At 35.2% G+C, this 20724-nt stretch overlaps 1 protein-coding gene across 4 annotated transcripts in view; it reads right to left on the minus strand.

Annotated features, from left to right (window-relative positions):
- The window catches only part of kank1a (KN motif and ankyrin repeat domains 1a), a 92826-nt gene that overhangs the window by 34224 nt on the left and 37878 nt on the right, over positions 1-20724 (minus strand). The window contains exons 1-2 of one of the 4 annotated variants that reach the window (XM_056458164.1): positions 10655-10948; positions 6550-6678 (exon numbers count right to left, since the gene is read on the minus strand). In XM_056458164.1, the coding sequence (XP_056314139.1) occupies positions 6550-6586 (37 nt within the window). In that variant the 5' untranslated portion in view covers positions 6587-6678; positions 10655-10948. Of the gene's footprint in view, positions 1-6549; positions 6679-10654; positions 10949-17963; positions 18071-20724 lie in introns of those variants that run through there. The other 3 variants (XM_056458165.1, XM_056458163.1, XM_056458166.1) reach the window with 3 other exon arrangements.

The following is a 20724-nucleotide window of genomic DNA, read 5'->3' on the forward strand; positions in this document are numbered from 1 at the left end:
CGAACAAACACAAACTAAACTTGTGTACCTTAAGCTGAATTACCTTGCAAAACATTAATCGAGGCAATAATTTGAATAAAATTGTTCATTTATATTTGAATATTAATTTGTATGTTTTGAAACATTTGAATTGTTGTAACAATGCATCAACATATGAGAAAGTTAAATTTAATGCTGATCATTATATATATTAGTATAAAGTCAAGCATAAAAGTCAGTGCTAAATATTTATACAGTGAAGATATTTATTTTACGTACGATTATGTTGGAAAAATTACCACAATATAGCAGGAGTCATTAGTTTACATTTCCTGTGGTTTAGACAGAAACCAGCTACTATAATACTGTGACGTCTATCTCAGTACAGCTGAAATAACATGGTAACATTTATTGTCTTAATTTAGACCCCATCAATTAAATTAATGACTTTAAGTTTAATAACACTTTAAGACTTTAAATAAACTGCCAGAAAACAGAAAGTCCTTCAGCAACGTTAATGTTGAAACACTAAAAATCCAACGAAAAAAAAAAATTAAACTATGCAACACATTTGTAAAAATAAGATTTCATCTCGTGTTATGGCATAAAATACCTTGACAAATTTTTTTTTAACAGGATCAGATGAGCTCAGCCTTATTTAAAAATAATAATAAAGCTCATCTCCATAGAGATGTGTTCATAAGTCCTTATTTTGGTACATCTTCTTCATTTTATATTACTCTCTATTAGGCATGGGCCGTTTCTAACGGTATGATAACCTTGGATAAAAATATCACGGTATCATGGAATTGAGATAACTGCTTTAAAATATATTCTTTTTAAACGTCTGGGTAAAAATACAACAAAGTCTGAAAATTGCATACTTCGATACTATATAGTATGCCTAAAAACAGGATGCAGGATGCGAATTCATAAAATTCGAAAAACAGTATGCGAGAAGTACTTGGATGACCTACTTCCGGCTATATTCTGAAGTGCGCTTCCGATAGACAATAAGCTATCCCGCAGTGAAAAAAAAAATCATAAATGTGAGTGAAGAAATGCAACTAATGCAACGTCCGAGCTCCATTTATACTACTCGCATTCATACTGTATAGAACGTACTTTTCAATAGGTCGAGTAGTAAATTCAAATTCGAATGCAGTACCTACTGAGTAGTTGGCAATTTCGGATGCACCCAATATATTTTATTTTGAGAAACACTTTGGATATTTTGTGTAAAGCAGTAAACATGTCATGCTGAAAAATTCAAATGAATCATTGACTTCTTCCATCTTCATTAGTTTCAAACACAGATTTCTTTACAATTTAAAACACAATCTTTGGATATCTTTTCTGCTGGAGATAATGTTGTCCTAAAAATCAAAAAAATAAATAAATAAATCTCACATATACCATAGAAACAGTATAACAGAAAATTGAGGCAGTTTTAAAACCTTGACTTTTCCCAAACGAAGGTATGCCTTGAAAACTGTTCAAGTCCCATGCCTTAAGTTTAAACACACTTAATATCACTAATCTCAGTCACATCTATAGGTCTGACTGGCTTACAAATCAAACCTTGTCGAGAAAAGTTAGGAGTTCGAATCAGTAAAGTTAAATAAATAGAAAACTGATCACAGAATAATGTTATGTGAATAACCAAAATTTGACAAAAAAAAAAAAAGGTCAGACGGGATCACATGATTTCAAAATGATGACTAAATGTTTCAATTCATCAGTCTGCTGTGAATGTTTGACCACCGTCTCTAGCCATAGCAGACAGTCAATACACAAAGAAACTAAAAAGATGTTTAAAGGTTAATGGGGTACCAGACTGCTTGTATACAGACGGCCATTGTAACTCAACAGTAATCAAGCAGTCGTAATACTAGCGTCCAACAATTTAGCACGTCCATTAGCCCTTCAATCTTGACATGCTAATCAGGTAAAACTCTAGACTTCTATAATGGCACAGCTTGGCAGCCTTGTTGAACACCAAGTGCTCTGGCCTTAGTTCACTGTGGAGCCGCCATATGGAAAGAGTCCAAGACAACACAAAATCTCCTTCAGGCCCTTACTGACCTGAATTTCATTGTGCAAACATCAAAGGTGAGGGTTCAGTGATACAGACATCCAAAACAGCCACAGAAGATACAATATCATGAATAGAGGAGCTATCTGTTGACGGTGTTAGTTTCATTAAGCTGACTTCCCTAATCTACTGCAAAAACATGCTAGCTAGACATTTATTGGATCATCAAATTGACCTTTTGCCAACACCAGCATGACCAAAGCAAACCCCATTCATGTCCATTGAATAACTTGATATAAATTGACTGACGTGGTAGTTCTTATTACTCATGTTGTTGCTCCTTGGCGTTATTGCCAGGAGAAACGTGCAGTGGAATGTGTTGATGTTGTCGTTGAGATCTCGACATGGCTGACGTGCAATATTTCACAGCACACTGCAAATATCAAGCTTCTGTCCTGTTTGAGACCTGCAGAGCTGTGGAAGAATCATGGGCTTGTGTCCTCAAGTTTTTATGGAACTGGTTTCACATGGAAAACTGACAAATAAAGCACAAATAACCCAACTGACTCCATGTTTCAAATATTAAAATGTGTACATTTACACTAGGGTTGTCAATAGGGCTGCACGATTTTGGAAAAAAATGGACATTGCCATATTTTATTTTTATACAATATATTGTGATATTGAAAATAAACCTTCACCAGATGTAATTAATAAGTATATTTGGGAAGAATGCATAATTTTTGATACACTGAGACGATTTTGTAAGAAAGTGCATCTACATAAAATATACTAATCCACTGACAAACATTGAGAAATACAATAGAGCAACAATACTGTACAAATAAATAATAATAATAAATAATAAATTGAAATATATTAAGTAGTTTTAAAAATGTGTACTTTAACTTTCCATTGAGTAAATTTTATTGCAGTATCGGTACTTTTGCTACACTACTTTCCTTCAACCTGCAGTCACTACTTTATTTTGTCCTGTCTATAGGGATTAGAAAAATCATTCCTGTGATTCCTGTACAATCAAATTGCACATAGAAAGTAAATAGCATCATAATGAACTACCTCGATAGATGGGCATATTATAATGGCAGCAAACTGTTTGGAAGCATTAAAGTATCCAAGAAGATGTCCAAAATCTTTACACGCAATGACCAAGAGACTGTTTAGATGCATATCACTGATGAGAAGATGACAGATGTTTACTGTATGATGACCGAAATGACCTTAAACACCCAGCAAGCACAAGACGTCAGATTGACGTTGTACCCCAAAGTCGTGGGGACGATGCATTTTGTTTGGAAATGAAAATCGAGTTAATGTCAGAACTCAACATCAGACCAACATCAGTGTCCAATGTCCAACCTAATATCAACATCTAATGATGTTACAGCTTGAGGTGTGGACGTTACCACTATGACGTCTGGCTAGACATTGAATGTTGGTCACCTGACATCACAACCTAACCTAATGTTAAAGTCTTATGATGTTGCGTGCCTGCTGGGCAATAACTAAATGCACTACAGAACGTTACATTTACACACATTCACAAATTACCTGTACGTAAATGCATCAGCTTTTTATAACGTAATACTCACTACTCTTCACTACTTTTGGAATGTCTACTTTTTACTCTTAATTGCAACATCAACCAAGGTAATAAGCTGTTTTTAATGTCTAAAAAAACGGAAGTGAATGAGACGAGAAGTCTCAAGCCAAAAATATTCCAATGGCTGTGCCCGCTTGTATGTGAAGAATAAGGTTGATATCACGTGAGTGCTGAATGGCAAATTTCATTAAATTAAGCTTCTAGGTAGAGGTTTGCATTAAATCAACATTGTGTGCATTTATTGCAGTGTTGAACTATCCTTAAACCACAGCACAACAAGTTTGAAGTATCATCCTTTAGCCAAACACATTTTTGCAGATGTTAGCAAAGATTCTAGTGCCGAGACAGCATTAACCAGCCATGCTTGTCAAAGGACTGGATGTGTAGCAGTGAAACAAACTAAACAACAAATAAACAACTGCAAAGCTAAATTGTGTTCACCATGAAGGTGAACTATTGTTACAAAAATACATGAACTGTATAACACTGAAAAACTTTTATTGCACATACTGAAGACCACTGGACATCAGCAAGTAATCAATCGAGTTAATCCATGACAACTGACATCTGCATCTGACTTAATCACTTTAATAAAAATAAATAAGATAATAAAGCTAGAGAAAATGTTTCCTTAAACTAGATTGTCTAGCATTTCTTTCTTTGAAAACCGCATATTAACAGCTAAATCCTATAGCTTACATTTGTAATTAAACTAGATTAATCAAAGATCATTATTGTGATTAACACAATACTTTTTTAATCATTTGACTGCCCTTGTTTATGCATTTCTTCCTTTCTTTCACATCAAATGTTAAAATCACATCTGCGAAATGTGACGTGTGGTAGAATTTGTTCATGTGAAATCCACAAGATCACTTGTTGAAATGTGATCACATGAAAAAGTCCTATATTTAACATGGGTTTCACAGGTGTTCCACACAGGGGCACAATTACACATTTACTGAGGGGTCAAGTTATGCACCTGATAGAAGGATTAATAAACATTTCAGTTCCAAAAAATGTGATTATTCTGACTATTTGTTCATGTGTCAGTTTTAACAGGGTTAAGAATCGTTATAATCAAGTATATAAAATTCATATAGGGGAATTTTTAATCCAAATATTTTATCTGAAACATCTGTTTACGTGAAAAAGGTCTGCACTTACATAACCATACATTTTGTGTGATCCCTCTTATTATATTTAATTGATAATAAATGATAATAAAGTTTTTTTTCAGATTAATCTTATAACTTCTGACCTCAACTGTACTGTATGTATGATTTGACAGATTATTTTCATAAAAATTTTGAAAATCTAAACAGTTAAATCTACATGAACACTTTACACTTGGCTGTGTGACTGCATGTTATTGTGTTAAACGATTTTGAATTAAAACTTGTGCCAATGTATGCAACTCATGGTATAATTTTTTATTTAATAAAATGCAATATTATACTCATATAAAATGCAAAATAAACATTTTTAACAAAATATATTTATTTTTATTATTTGAAACTTTTAATAAGGATAATTTCAAAAATAGTTTTGGCACAATGGCAACCCCCCCCCCCCCCCCCCCCCCCCCCCACCCCATCTGTGGCGCCACTATGCACCGCATATACTCCATACCCCTTTTTGCGCCATTAGATCCACACAGGTGGCATGCTATTTTAACAAAGTACAGAGCACTGTTTGTGTATGCTTGCTGTGTAAGATGCAATATAGGATGATATTGCACATCTCAGAAATGCAATGTCAGACACAATGGAGATAGTGACGTCACTGTGAGAGGAAGAGTTAGGGGTGGGGGAATTAAATGTGGGCATTAAAAAGGATTGCATGCAGCTCAGATTGCAACTGTACCAGGTTTGCATCCAGACCCCTCTCGAACTCCCTGTATGGTTTTCGTTGAGTGAAACTTACATTAATTGCATACACCACACCCACCAAGACAGGTATTGTACTGAACCATACTGCTCAGATGAAATCAGGTATTAGGGAAGGTTGACAAAAAAGTGGTATGGTCTGTATGGTACAATTTTGTATTTTGGTACATTTGACAGTAGAAATATATGCATTTCATACTTTAAGCATTCGTGTTTTGAGAATTGCAGCCAGCCTAACAAATAAACACTTGCTCAGCTAACACCATGTCCTATACACATGATGCAACATGATTCCAGCGACAAGCCATATGACTGTATACATTAAACGTGACACCACACAACAGAAACGATTAAATACTAGCCATTCAATCAAATAACAGCCACTGCACTCCAAACAAAATGGTAAGGGTTGCAATCTGATTAATACATATTTAACATTATTAAAAGTACATAGGCTAAGTGATTGATGTGGTTTGCATGGAGTTACAATTCGTATTATATTTCCAAACGTTTGCTAGTTATTTTATTTTCAAGATAAAAGGTGAACTATCTGCTGCTGCTTTAAGTATGGCTATTACAGTAAATGCCACATATAATGGTATTCAAACTCGCATAGCTAGCATTTAACACTGAATAAAGCACATAACCTGCTCCTGAGGTGATCAGTGTCATAGTGGTTTATACTGTTGTTTTGCCGCGTTTGCATTCTGAAATACAAATTTCAGATGTTTAGGGCAAAAACTAATTTTAACATTAAAAAGATCCTATTTATAGTGTGTCGCGGCACCGCATTGCATGTAGTAAGGACACAGTGCAATAGTATGACTTTTGAGGTGGGACCATTTGAAAGGCAGGAGAAGAAACCTGTTTTACAACAATTATCATTTTGCAATTCTATTTGATGACTATGTTGGTGCAGAAACTACAAACATCAGTTACACCTGAACTTTAAAGCATAATCACTGATGATTCATTAATGAAGATAACAGACAACCATGCCAATTAAAAGGGAGGGGTGTTACCTGAGGCGTTGCCGTTAATGTGCATGGTTTGGGCCATGACTGCGGACACTCGCTCCAAATTCCACAAAGAGCCTGAATGTGCTCATGCAAATCTCATGCATCAAATCAGCTTGCCATGCAACCTGCAAACTGGACAAAACAAGCAAAACACAAATATTAGGTACAAAAGCACATGCATGATTCACAACAAAAAAATACACACACACACACAAATACAAAGTGAATGTGAAGTACGTGAAATAACTCATGTTCTCCTATCTGATCTGAGGTGAGGCCTAAGCTTACTGACGCACCTCTGTGTTGCAATTCTGCACTTGTGTGCCTGACCTTGTGGGTAGTTTAGCCAAATCATGAGCTTTCATTCAGGTCATTTAATATTTAACAACAAATAGAACCTTAACCTTCACATGGTCAGCATACAGAAACGACCTTTTGACAAATTCAAGAGGAAACGTTAGAGTTCACCCTTTTTGTCATTCCAGGGTATTTGCAGGAATCAGAGAGGGAAATTCGATACCTTTTTAAGACCCTTTGCGTACGTTTTAAGACCTCATCGCCACTTTAGGTTTCAACCGGTAAGATTGCAGACATTTTAACTTGCAGTATATTTACTAAATACTGATTGCAAGAAACTAATAGCTACTAATTGCGAATTAAAGATTATTTCACAAACTGAATAAAATGCTAATCCAGCAGGTGGTGACTACATCAGCAGGAATAACAATGTTTCCCTGGTTACTTGCAATGAACAAAGCAGCATGATGTCAAATCTAGCAGGATTTTATCAATTTCATAAACTACACAGCATATACCAATATTCAAAGATTAAATTCAGGCAAACTTCAGCCTGCTGATATAAAATGTAACACCTTGTAAAAATAGCTTTTAAGAATTTTAAGAAATTCTCTCTAAATTGATTTATCAATACTTTTTAAGAACCCGTGGACACCCTGCATTCTCACATTCCATACGACTTAAAATGCAGACAGTTTCTCACACAAACTTACTCTGTAGCTTCAAACTACATAGTAAGTGAGCATACTAATTATTATACATCCCCAAAGAAGAAAAAAGTTGACAGTATGGAAAACGCAAAGAAAAAAAAAGAAAAGAAAAAAGAAAAAAACATTAATGCTGAAAAGCACACAGAGATTTGGGAGCACAATTTACTGCCTTCTTTTCCAGGGATGCCCATGCATATTTCAACAAGACAAGGCAAAACCCCATTTTGCACACTATACAAAGCCCTGACTGCGGAGGAAGACCATACAGGTACTTGACTGGCCTGCCTGCAGTCCCGACCTGTCTCTAATAGAGAATGTGGGACACAATTTGAAGCGCAAAATGCGACAACGAATATCCCACACTGTTGCCCACCTTAAGACTTGTTTGCCGGAAGAATGGGATACTTGAAACACTTCATCACTTGGTGTCTTCAGCACCTAAACCTCTTTTAAGTGTTGTGAAAAGGAATGACAACATTACAAAGTGGTAATGTTTGTGCTTTACTGTTCCAACTTTTTAAAAATGTTTTGAATTTTACCCAAAATTGGAATATGTGTTTATTTAAATATCAAATAAATAAATAAATCATGAGGAACACATTAAATATTGTGCTTTTGTATTGTCTGCAATGAAATACAAGTCAAAGTAAATTTAGAAGTCACAACTTTCTTTTTTTATTTGCGTTTTCCATACTGTCCCAACTTTTTCTGATTTGGGGTTGTACATCATCCACGTTCATTATTCTGAAAATTCTATAATTTCAGAGTGAGCTATTTTAATGTTTAACGTCCTTATTATACATGTACGGAAGCCTGAAGAAAGCTAGCCTTATTGGTGAGCACAGTCCTTCACCTTATAAGAGCTCTGACATGAAACTACACTCCATTCTAAATTAGTGTTGGGACTAGAACTAAAGAGGGACCAACTTTAAAAGCAATAAGGCCAAAAAAAGATCAGTAATGTCAAGCAACGAGCTCGCTCTCTCTAAACATGTCAAAGTACACTTTGATTCCAAAACAAAAGCTTATTTCACATTCACAGAAGCTACACGCACGTTTGAGCCTAGATAAAATCCAAAACTACACACAATATTGCTGGATTCATTATTTAGATACCGTATAAAGCATATTAAGCAGAGCAGTGATAAAGCAGCAGACATGCATGTGTGCAGCAGATACGGTGGTGGGTCTCATAAAGTCCTGGTGGAAGAAGAACGACAGGAAGAACCACCAGTGGGAGGTCTGCCATATTCTCTGAAGAACACAGACTTGGGAAACTAGTAAAAACAATGATTGGACCAGTCTTGAGTATTACGAAACACAGGACGTGTTGTGGAATTTCCTTTGACTCGCATTAAAAACACAAACGCACACATTACAACAATAACATGTCTCAGCTTTTGCAGACAGCTACAGCTTGACTAAAGTTCACAGCTAAAGTGAGGTTTTCACTTAGAAATGTTGTGGAATGTGTTTTTCAACTGACTCCAGGGCAAAAAGTCACTGAGGTTTTGTCAATTCTTTTGTTGTTGTTGTTGTTGTTGTTGTTGTTGTTTGAAAAGCAAAATCACAGAACTTTTCTTTTTCACAGCAGAGAGTTCATCAATAAATCACTTAGCAATATGACATACTCAGCATTGTGCAAACAGTGGTTTGAAGACGATAATCATTTAGTCTCAAAAAAGATGCACAAAATGCACCAAGATAATTGGGCCAAAATATGCACATGTGGGAGAAAGTCAACTCTGAGCTTGTCAAAACATGCTAAAATGCTGCCATTAAAAAAAAAAAAAAAAAAGAATGTATGGCTTACATAAGAACATATTTTAAACCGAATACAAAGCTCTTAAAATTATCATACCAAAACCTTGCATCACTTAATCTCATTGCACATGTATATAACGTACATTGTATATGTGTACAGTGACAATAAAAAGCTATTCTATTCTAACCTACTTGTTGACAAAAACCCTACTTGGATCACTTCAGTCTCTTAAATAAATACACAAATAAACTAATAAAAAAGCAAACAAACAGAAATAAAAAGCATATATACACTACCGCTCAAAATTTTGGGTTCAGTTTTTTTTTTTAAGAAAATTATTCTGTTTATCAAGGCGGCATTTATTAAATGTAAAAAAAAAAGCTGAGAGCTAGTGCTGTTTACGGAGCTGCTGCTGACCGCCTGGAGCTTCTAACATTTTTAAACATGAGCTACCCTTATACATAAACTGCCAATTTTACTTTAAAATAACTATATTCTCGCTTGAAAAACTCTTAAAACTTGATTTTGTGGCAAAATTGATGAGTATTTTCCTAATTTTGCGGATTCCCGTCCGCCATTAACAGTCCTCATCTGTTTCCTGTGCAGCACAAGCTAGTTGCTGTGGTGATTATAGAAGTGTGATCAAAACTGACTGGAACTACCTGTGAGTTTTAATGAAAATAATACACACCCTCCAGCCAATCAGAATCAAGAATTTCATTAGACCATGAAATAAAATGATTATAACAAATGCACATGATGCTATCACTGCACGCACGCACAGTTCATAAGTCATGCAGTCTTCAGTTCATAATATCAGTTCAAACTTACATGAAGTCTTTTATGTTGTTTACTGAATAAAAATATAGTATTTTGAAATATATATCAGCTATAATATATCAGCTATCACCCTCCAAATTTTAAGTTATCAGTTATCAATATCGGCCAAAAAAATCCATATCGGTGCATCCCTATATTAGAGATTTCTGAAGAACCTGAAGACTGGAGTAATAAGGCTGAAAAATTACCTTTAAAGTCACTGGAATGAATTATTCAATTAAATTATAAACAAATTAAGTTATTTTATAGTGTAATAACATTTCACAATTTTACAATTTGTACTGTATTTATGATTAAATAAATGCAGCCTAGTTGAGCAGGGGAAGCTTATTTTAAAACATTTAAAAATCCAACTCACCCTAAACTTTTGACTGGTAGTGTACATATCACATAGCCACCGGTGGTGTACATATACACATTATACATATTCTTGATTATACTGCAAACGCTGGATGCATGCATGCATTTTAAGAATGAATCTAAAAAAGTTACCCACCTTGCTCTGTCATTCTTAAATATGTAGTCAAAGTAAATGGAGTAACTACGGCCTCGCAGTCACCTACTGTATAAGCCCAAAAACCTACGCACTGTGGAGTGTATATATTACAGCTAAGTTTAGCCAAGTTTCTCAGATGTCAGAGGTCCTATAAGAGGAAAAGATGCATCCATCCATGTTGAAAAGATCTGAGACCAGACCATAAACAAGAGAGCCTCGTGTGAAAGAGACGATATCTAATCAAACATTAAGTCCTCTACTGGCACAATGGCATCAGTAAGGTTGCTTGTTAATAGCAAACAGGGATTGGCCGGTACAGACTGACGTGTAACTGCAGGTAGATCATTCTTATTAAAAGCGCAAAAGAAATGCAAAGGTGTGTTTCATCATTTTTACTCATTCAATGTCACTCCCTGTTCTCAACACCCTGTTGGCAAAGAATTTACCTGAATATTACAATGACTATCTTACAAATGTAATATAAGATACGCTCAAATATCACTTCTTGACATGATATATATGGCCCAGATGTCAGTGAATTTATAAAAGAATAAAGCTTTAGACAAGGACAGACTTGTGTTCAACAAAAACATGTTCTAGGTATGTCAGTGAGATCTAGACATTAACCAGATGAAAGCAGAAAATAGAAATCCTTCGCTCAATAAAAGCTACTGCAACACATCACTTGTAAAATTATATATAAAAACATCTGTAATCAAATGCAACGCCTTTCAGACTGGTAGATATTGGCCATACAGACACTGTAAGGTTTCAAAAGTAGAAACCACATTTGAATACGGAAGTAAATCCCCTAAATTATTGTATCTTGAGTTGATGTTACAAAACTTGTTCAGAACTCACATGCTCTTGAAGTGTTGCCATGTCTAATTTTTATAAGCATGCTTATTCAAAGTCTTCTGGCTTGATGTTTGGCCTCATAACTGGTGGAGTGTGCGAATACAGCTTGAAATATTTCGGAATGTGGTTTATTTTCAGGATAGTTTTTAAGGTTTATTATAGGCTCGTTTTTATTTGCCGGTTATTTTTATAGCCAAATCTGGCAACACAAAACAGTCAAGATATACCTCATTCCTTGTGGTTTCCTGTACTGTGCATGCAAAAGCAATAGAGATAATTCTGATGCACATTTAAAACCATTTTTGACAACTACTTTATAAATTTTTTTGCTAAAGGCAGTTGTCACTGCTTTTGAATTTGGTTGTTGAATGCAGTGTTACTCCCTTAATGTCTACAACTAAACCAACCCTAAAACAACCCTCACAGTGAAGTAAACAACGATATGTCATTGTGGTATTTTCCTGTGCTTTCGGGTGGAGAGGCATTAACTACACAGACCCATAATTCACAGGGAAGCTACAGTGTAAATATGATGAGTTTTGTAACCAGTTTTGGGAGTAACAGATTACAAAAGTATGTGATTTCAGTGGTATATCTTTATTGTGCATTACAAACTCAGTAACACCAGTTATAGCCACACATTAAAAAAAAAAAAATAATAATAATAATAACAAAAAAAAAAAAGATAAATGCGCTTTATAAAAATGCATTTCTATAATATGTAATACATCAAACTCGCTAAATGCACCAGAGTATAAGGTATGCAGGTAAAATAGTATGTCTGTTTACTGTTAATGGAGTTTGATGTATTACCATATTATAGAAATGTAATGTGTATTTTTACGGAATGTGTATTTTCATGTATGGCCATCCACCCAAAGCGCTTCACGATCATGAGGGGGAGGGTCTCTCCACACCACCACCAGTGTGCAGCATCCACTTGGATGATAGAACAGCAGCCGCAGGTCAATAGGCATGGGTCGGTATAAGATGGTGACGGTATGATAACCTTGAATAAAAATATCACGGTTTTACGGTCTCATGATTACTGCTCTAAAACGTATTCTTTTTAAATGTCTGGGTTAAAAACAAAAACTTTTTACCCGTTTGAACACAATATATTTTATTTTGAGAATCATTTTAAATATTTTTGAGCAGTAAATATGTCAGGCTTAATGAATTATTGACTTCTGTCTTCATTTGTTTTAAAAAACAGATTTTTTTGCAATTTAAAACGGCAGCCCTAGATATATTTTCTGCTGGTGATACTGTTGTCCTAAAAACAAAGCAAAAAAATTAATAAAAAAATATACATATACCTTAGGAACGGTATTGCAGAAAATTGATTGTTTTAAAACCATTTTTAACCGCATTTCCAAACCACGGTATACCTTGAAAACGGTTCCCATGCCTACAGGACAATGGCACCAGTGCGCTCACGACACACTAGCTATAGGTGGAGTAGAGAGACAGTAGTAAAGCTAGTTCGGTGGATGGAGATCATTGGGAGGCTATGATGGTTAAGAGCCGAAGGAAGACATTTGGCCGCGGCATCAGAGTTACACCCCTACTCTTTACGAAAAGTGCCATAGGATTTTTAATGACCACAGAGAGTCAGGACCTTGGTTTAACTTCTCATCCGAAAGTTGACATTCACTGACATTATGGTGCCCCCTTCACTATACTTGGGCATTAGGACTCGACAAACCGCAGGTTGAGCGCCCCCTGCTGGCCTCTCTAACACCACTTCCAACAGCAACCTAGTTTTCCCATGTGGTCTCCCATACAGGTACTGACCAAGCTCAGCCCTGCTTAGCTTCAGTGAGTAACTGGTCGGGCTGCAGGGTGATATAGCTGTGGAAAGCTAAATCCCTGATTTAGTCTGTAGTCTACAATTTTTTTTCAGGACTGGATTTGCAATTAAAGAGAACCAAATCTAATAATGACTCGCACAAATTAACTTATACCTACACATTTCCTACTCTTTTAGTAATGCATGTCCTGTAATGTGCATTGTATATGGATGCCATCACAACTAGACACCACCTTCCTTTTGGTGTTATAAAAACAAATGAAGACTGTATTTATTGTTGAAAGAGGTTCAGCTCGTAATAATTTTAGGGAACATATGTAATGTTCTATGCTTTTTATATAACTTTAATATTTAAAACAAAAGCTGTCATATGATCAGATAACATAATTATTAAATAATTACAATTAATGACTAAATAAATGCTTGGAAATGTAGTCACATTTAGTGGTTATTTTGCTGAAAAAGTAACCTAAAGTTAATATAAAAGTATTATAAAGCATTACATTTAAATAGAAATAATAAATAATAATATTGTGTTCCTAATTGCATTTAAATAGTAATATAAAATGTTTCACATTTTGGAACTTACTTGCCCGACTCTGGTTATAACCCAACATTGAGTCAAATATGGACTTGGATAAAAAGTGAAATATGGAATCCACTTGTTAAAAAGTAAAACTTAAATTTGATCCAACAATGGGTTATAACAAGCTAATGCACCAAACAGCACCCAGGAAAAAGGCTACAAAGCCAGATTTTAGACTACCATCAAAGAAAGAATGTTTCATAAACTCAAGACTAGCAGGAAAATGACATTAGGAATCCCTCTTTCACCAGAAAACATGGTACATTAGTGGGAGGTACTGCACATCTGCAGAAGTGTGGGCAGGGTAGCATGACGAGGCAGTCATCTGACACAAACATTAGAGCCAGAGGCAGCAGTTGAACAACGAGTGCAGGTCCATACAAAGCTCTGCATTCAAACACACACACACACACACACACACACACACACACACACACACACACACACACACACACACACACACACACACACACACACACACACACACACACACACACACACACACACACACACACAGAAAAGAGACCTTCAGTGGGAGTGGAAAGGTGTTTTGCTTTGTAAAAATGAACAAACACACCTACTTTTCCTGTCAACTGTTATTAACGTAACTGCGTTTTCTACCACACCTTGCACACAATCCATCACAAAGGATTATTTTACCCCAGAATGCATGCAGTTCTTTAAATATATGGTTTACTTCTGGGAAATTTGAAGGAATGCAGAGAATTACAGCACTTCATTTTAGGTGTAAAGAAAGCATAAACTGAGTGTCAAATTATTAATTGAATTATTAAATTAGGGGTCAAAATATTAATGAAAATACATACTTTGACTGTTCGTGCACTATGTTTGACATTCATATTTGCTTGACATAACACATCGTAATAAAGAATAAAATAATTAATATATCTTAATATATAAATTTCATTTTATTCAGAATGTAGGCATTAAACTGACTGAAAAACAACAAAAGGCATTTATTATTTTACTAAATATTTTCAGTAATTTTGAACTTTCTCTTGTTCAAAAACATAAATCCTCTAACAAAAATATTGAGGTTTCCACAAAACTACTGAGCAACTGTTTTGAACATTAATACAATGCTTCAGAGGGGTCATGTGACCCTGAAGACATGAGTAATGGCTGCTAAAAGTTATTTTAAATGAACTTGCAATAATATTTCTATCACATAACTGCTTTCTTGGTGAGCAAACAGCACTTCTTTTAAAAACAATAAATAATCTAACCCCAACCTTAGTGTAAGTGACAGATGTATGTGTTGTAGGAGAAGATTAGTTTCTCATATTACGCTGAGACATGGCGTACATCTTAAAATACAAAACAGAAATGTATAGTAGGCTACTTGAATTCTTTTGTCCATTTTGGAGCATGAAAGTGTGGGGTCATTTTATAAAATATAAGAAGCTTTTCAAACTAAGCACTCTAAACCCGAGACCACCTATAGAGCCTCACATAGTTCGTGCAAAATTTCAGATAATAGGGCAAAGAAACACAATCTGTCTGTCCTCAGGGGAAGAGAAGCATCTGAGAGGTCACACGGCTGTTTCGGATATTGCTGTTGTAGGCTGAGGTGGAGCTGCAGGTGTGTCCATTGACAAATTTCATTGAGGGTCTTCTGGCATTCATGAAGTGACACAACCTGAAGCTAGAAAATCGAGATGATGGGGTACATGCTCAAGTGAACCGATTTACAAGACAGATTTACTTCCTTAGTTAAACAGCATCCTTCATATAGATTTATTTTTACATCTGTCTTTCATTAATATTTTGAAGCATCAGATTTTGGTAGGGAGAAACTTGGGAGAGACAAAAAAAAAAATAAAATCTCTCAAACTTTATTAAAGATATATTTTTTTCATGTTACTTTAAGTTTGAAACGACAAGAGGCCTAGTAAATAATGACAGAGTTTTCATTCTGGGGTGAACCAAGCCTTCAATTCACAAAACTCCCTTTTGATCCTCCAAACCAATGTTTAAAAAAAAAAAGTAAACTCATAAACACCATTTTCCCCTTCCCATCAGCCACAGTCATTACAGAGACAAGAGCGAGGGAGAACGAGGTATTTGCCAGCAGCAACTTGACCATGAAAGCAGGCAGCTGAATTTCATTATAGCGTTGAGCTTTGAATAAGCCAGAACTAAAAGCGTGCAGAAAAGAGAGGAGCTGAACACACCTGTGCTATCGTGTTAGTTTCTGACAGGGGGGGGCCAAAGGTCTGACCCAGGCTCAAATACCCCCAACCATTACTTAAGACAACCATGCCGATCCCCCTTCTTTCCAAAGCCATGCTTCAAAGCTTATAATTATCCCGACAGGCACAGGGGGGCTTTGAAACTGCAGACCACTTTTATTCTCTCTTTGGGTTTTCAGCCCAAGCAATGTGAAACCCGAAGAAACCATCTTTACATGCTGGTTGGATAAACACTGGAATGTACTGCAGCATATTAAGAGGACTGCTTTGGTTTATTAACCTGTTAAATAATAAGAAGAAAAAATGGATTCGAGTACATGCATTTACCTGCTTAAATCCTCCTAATAGGGCTGGGTGATATTACAAAAAAAATTATCCCAATATCATGTTTCATATCATTCGGTATCAATAATTAGTGAATAGTTTTTAACAATCCATTTAGGAAAATTTGGATTTTTTTTATTTAACCACTTTATTTTAATTTACCAACATTACTGAGATTTAATAAACAAAAATATTTAAACAAAACATCTAATCTCTTTATAATGAAATAAACATAAGTGTTAAAGAGACTCTTAAACTTGATAAATAAAATGTTACAAATTGTGTGCAATGTTAAAGTGTAAATGCTGAACAATCAAAGAAAACTATGGTGTTAATAATAATAATGATACAATAAACCTCAAACTCAGTCAACAACACAAATTATGATAATCAAATCTGAGCTTTCAAGTAAAGGAACTAACCATCATTATTTAAATACTGCAACATTAGAAATTGTGAAGTTGAATGACTACATTACCCCCTATGACAAAAAATCTTTCAGATGGGGAGCTAGTGGCTGAGATGCACAAGAAACGAAACCAAAAAGCCATTCTGGCGACATCATTACATTTATTTTTTATTTACAATCTCTGCACTGCTGCTAGTCACAGCACTCGTTTTCTTGTTTTTGTGTTGTTGTTTTAACCTGAAGTGACAAGCACAAGCGTGTGATTTCCTTTACTATGTTTAGTGCACTTTGTGCTCGCGCTCTCCTGCCGTATTTCTGTATCTAGGTAATCATCAACCGTTTTCTCAGAGGATGACAAACGGACAAACCATTGCTGCAGCTCCGATACAAGTTTATGGAGAATAGTAAAAGCACTGCAGTGTTTGGATGCGCTGTGCTTGTTTGAGGTAATTGGTCTACCATTACTAAAATGTGTATATTCCATACAAAGTGTGGTGCACACACTGCATTCGGAAAAGTTCGGCTTTTCCTGGAAAATGTGCGCGCGTCACATGTGCATCGTCATGCACGTTGTGAAAGTGGCGTGCCTCCATAGGAAATGACAAACTTACACCCATAAGCTTATTGACATCCAAGATGCATGCTCAGCAGCCACATTTTAATAAAACTATAGCGATTCATAATGAAACTACATACCAAATCTTTTTTTTTTTTTTTTTAATAAATAAAATTTTAAATAAATAAATAAAAAACACACTGGTTTGAACCGTTTGCTTTAAGATAATACATAAATTAACGATTTGCAGAATTATAAAAATTGAGTGAAGTCAACTTAACAGTTGCAAGTTACAACACATTTAATCACTTTAAGAAATAGTCAGCTTATTTTAAGTATAAAAACGATTCGCTTTTTACAGTGAGAAACATGTGACATTGATACATTTTAAATCAAAACGATCTTTTCTTTTCCAGTTTACAGATTTTTTTTTTCCAAAAGCAAACAACAAAATTTATAGAGATTCCAGAAAGAAGTAAACTGTGACCGGTGGGGTTGACCAGATTAAATAATAATAAAAAAGACATCAAATCAAGAGTGTCATCTTTACCCGGATCATCTGAATCCAATGTCTCCTGGATATTCCAAGAATTCGACATCAACTTGCTGGAAAAGTCAAAGTCAACGCTCAAACTGTGAGTTGAAACTTCTGCAAGTGCGTGTGATGCATTAGATGGCAGGTCTAAACTGAAGATCCGAACGAATGCTCCTAAACCTGATCTGGGTCAGCTAAATATAAAGACTCATTTAAACCCTGAAGAGAAAGTGACTTAATCTTAACCAGTGACCTGTTTGGATATGCTGGAGACCCTATTTTTACCATTATCAACAGGCTCTTGTCTGGTCTGTTGGCCTTAAACGGCGCCCTGTGATATAGCTGTAGATTCACTCGTACTGAAGACTAAGTGTTTGCTTATCAGTAATACAGACAACACTCAAAGACTCTTCCTGTTTGTATACTCCCAGAAATATAAATATATCCACATGGCACAAACAAACACATCTTGATACTTCTGGAGTTACTAAAGCACTTTGACTGAAAAGAAGACAACAGACACTAATTAAAAGGAATTAATCAGAGTTAGGTCTACAAGCAAAAAAATAAAATGAAAATAATTTACAAACCACCACATTTAGTGTTGAAAAAAAGTGTAAACGTCTTTAAATGCCTTTATATGTAATGCGAACAGAGATAATAGATTGTTGTGGAAAGCCTGATTAATGAAAGATTACAGCTAAACCACTGATTCAAAGTTTAGGCCTGATAAGATTAGTTTTATAAACACTAAAGCGCTGATGGTCATCTGTCAGGCTAGTGTGTTTGGTGTGCTCCACATGATCATTCCTCTCGTAGGGTTGATGTCAGAGGGAGATGTTCCGATTCAGCTTGTCTGACAATCAATATTGTTTACAAATGCTTTGAATCAGTGTTGAGAGAATCTGATTGGCTGTTCAACTTCATCAATGAGAAAAAAAGTGATGAAATTCAAAGCAAATATCGCAAGTCATTTCATCGTATTTCTTAAATATTTGTAAACAATATGTATTAACAGATTATCAGACATATTTCCATGAGCAAGAAGTACTGTAACAATGATACGTGAATGCTACTGTTTTTGTATGTGGGCAGAACTAGTTTCGATTTCGCTGTGTGGAATGACAATATAGATACTGCCACCTGCAGGGACGGAAAGATACATCCTCTCATGCAGATACAGAATGTCTGTTCTTGATTCAGTTATCCATTTGGTGTTCCACAGACAAATTTTTGGTCCAGATGCAGCTGACATGAGACAACACAGGGTTTTTTTTGTTACCAGTTATTCTTTGACTTTGGTTTTGTGTGGTCCAGGCTTAAATTTAAAGGCTGCATTATTTAATCAAAGCTAAAGTAGAATCTGTATAATACTGTGAAATATTATGATTTTAAAATGTATTTTTAATTTTATATATTACACTACCTGACAAAAGTTTTAGGAACAACAACTAACTAATCTTCTGGGCTGGGTGTCATAATTCTGACTTCAACTATACATATATACACATACATGCATACATATTTGTACCATTACAAATTAATTGTCTCTCACTTTTGATCAATTTAACACATTACGTAAATGTATTAATACATACTATAAAATCTAACAGACTTGAAATTAACAGTAGTATATATATAACAAAACCAATCCTGATTTTGCATTTGGCATATCTGAAGTAATAATTAGCCGGATTAAGCTGTATAAACAAGATATCACACAGTTTTGTACAAGTTTGACATCTAAAGGACATTTATAGGAAGACGCTGAATTAAACAATCAAACAATATACTTTTTTTTTTTTCCAAGTGTTTCTGTACCCATTTATTTGCAAATAGCTGGTGTCTGAGCACAGATTTAAGAGGCTGATTCAGGAATGTACCTCTGATTCCAGCTCTTCTCTATTTATGGAATGCGTTTCATCTGTTGAGGCTCGACTCAAACACCAGGACTAAATTTACAAGGCACGCGTGCAACACACTCACACGAACTGAGGGGTGTGTGTGTGGGGGGGACTCTTACTCTCCATCTACAAACTTCAAAATAATAACAAAAAAGAACCACACACACATTCTTTTGACTAGTTTATATAACACTTAAGAACAGTGATCTCACCTTTTATTTATGGTTTTAATTAATTATAAATGATAGCAGGAACCAACAAAAAAACAAATGAAGCAGATTCATGTGATGCTTTGTTGTTATATGCAAAGATGGCAATCTGGCTATAATTTAAAGATAAATTATATGGTACAGGGTGAACTGGGGAAGTGTCAGTTTTAAAAGGATTCATTAAATAATGTTATAAATGGAATATGCGTATTACCGGCATGTTAAAAACATTGATACTTTGGATTATAGTTGGGCAATGAACAGTGAATTGGGAAGTGTCTGTGTGAAATTAACATTGATGTCATCTGTAGCATTTATGCAATAATTTTATTTTAAAGGAATTTAGAAGTCTCATTGATTAAATCATGATTCAAGTTTTTTTTATTTATTCCTCTTCTCTTCTCTTTAGTGGAAATGTAGTTCAGTGAAAACACTTCCACTTAAGTCGGTCTGCAGGACATAAACGAACTCCTCAGACACTGTGAACTGTATCAACTTCCCTACTCCAGACTAAACAGGGCTTTACTGAGCCTGTCAAAACTTCAAGACTGTCGGGGTTATGCAAAAACAGCGCAATTTTCTGACAACACCGCCATCTACTGGCCAGAATTCTTCCAACATAAAGAGATAGTTGCAGCAATATAAAAACTAGCATATTTGGGT

This window comes from Danio aesculapii, chromosome 5, assembly GCF_903798145.1.
Source record: "Danio aesculapii chromosome 5, fDanAes4.1, whole genome shotgun sequence".
NCBI classification, from domain to species: domain Eukaryota; kingdom Metazoa; phylum Chordata; class Actinopteri; order Cypriniformes; family Danionidae; genus Danio; species Danio aesculapii.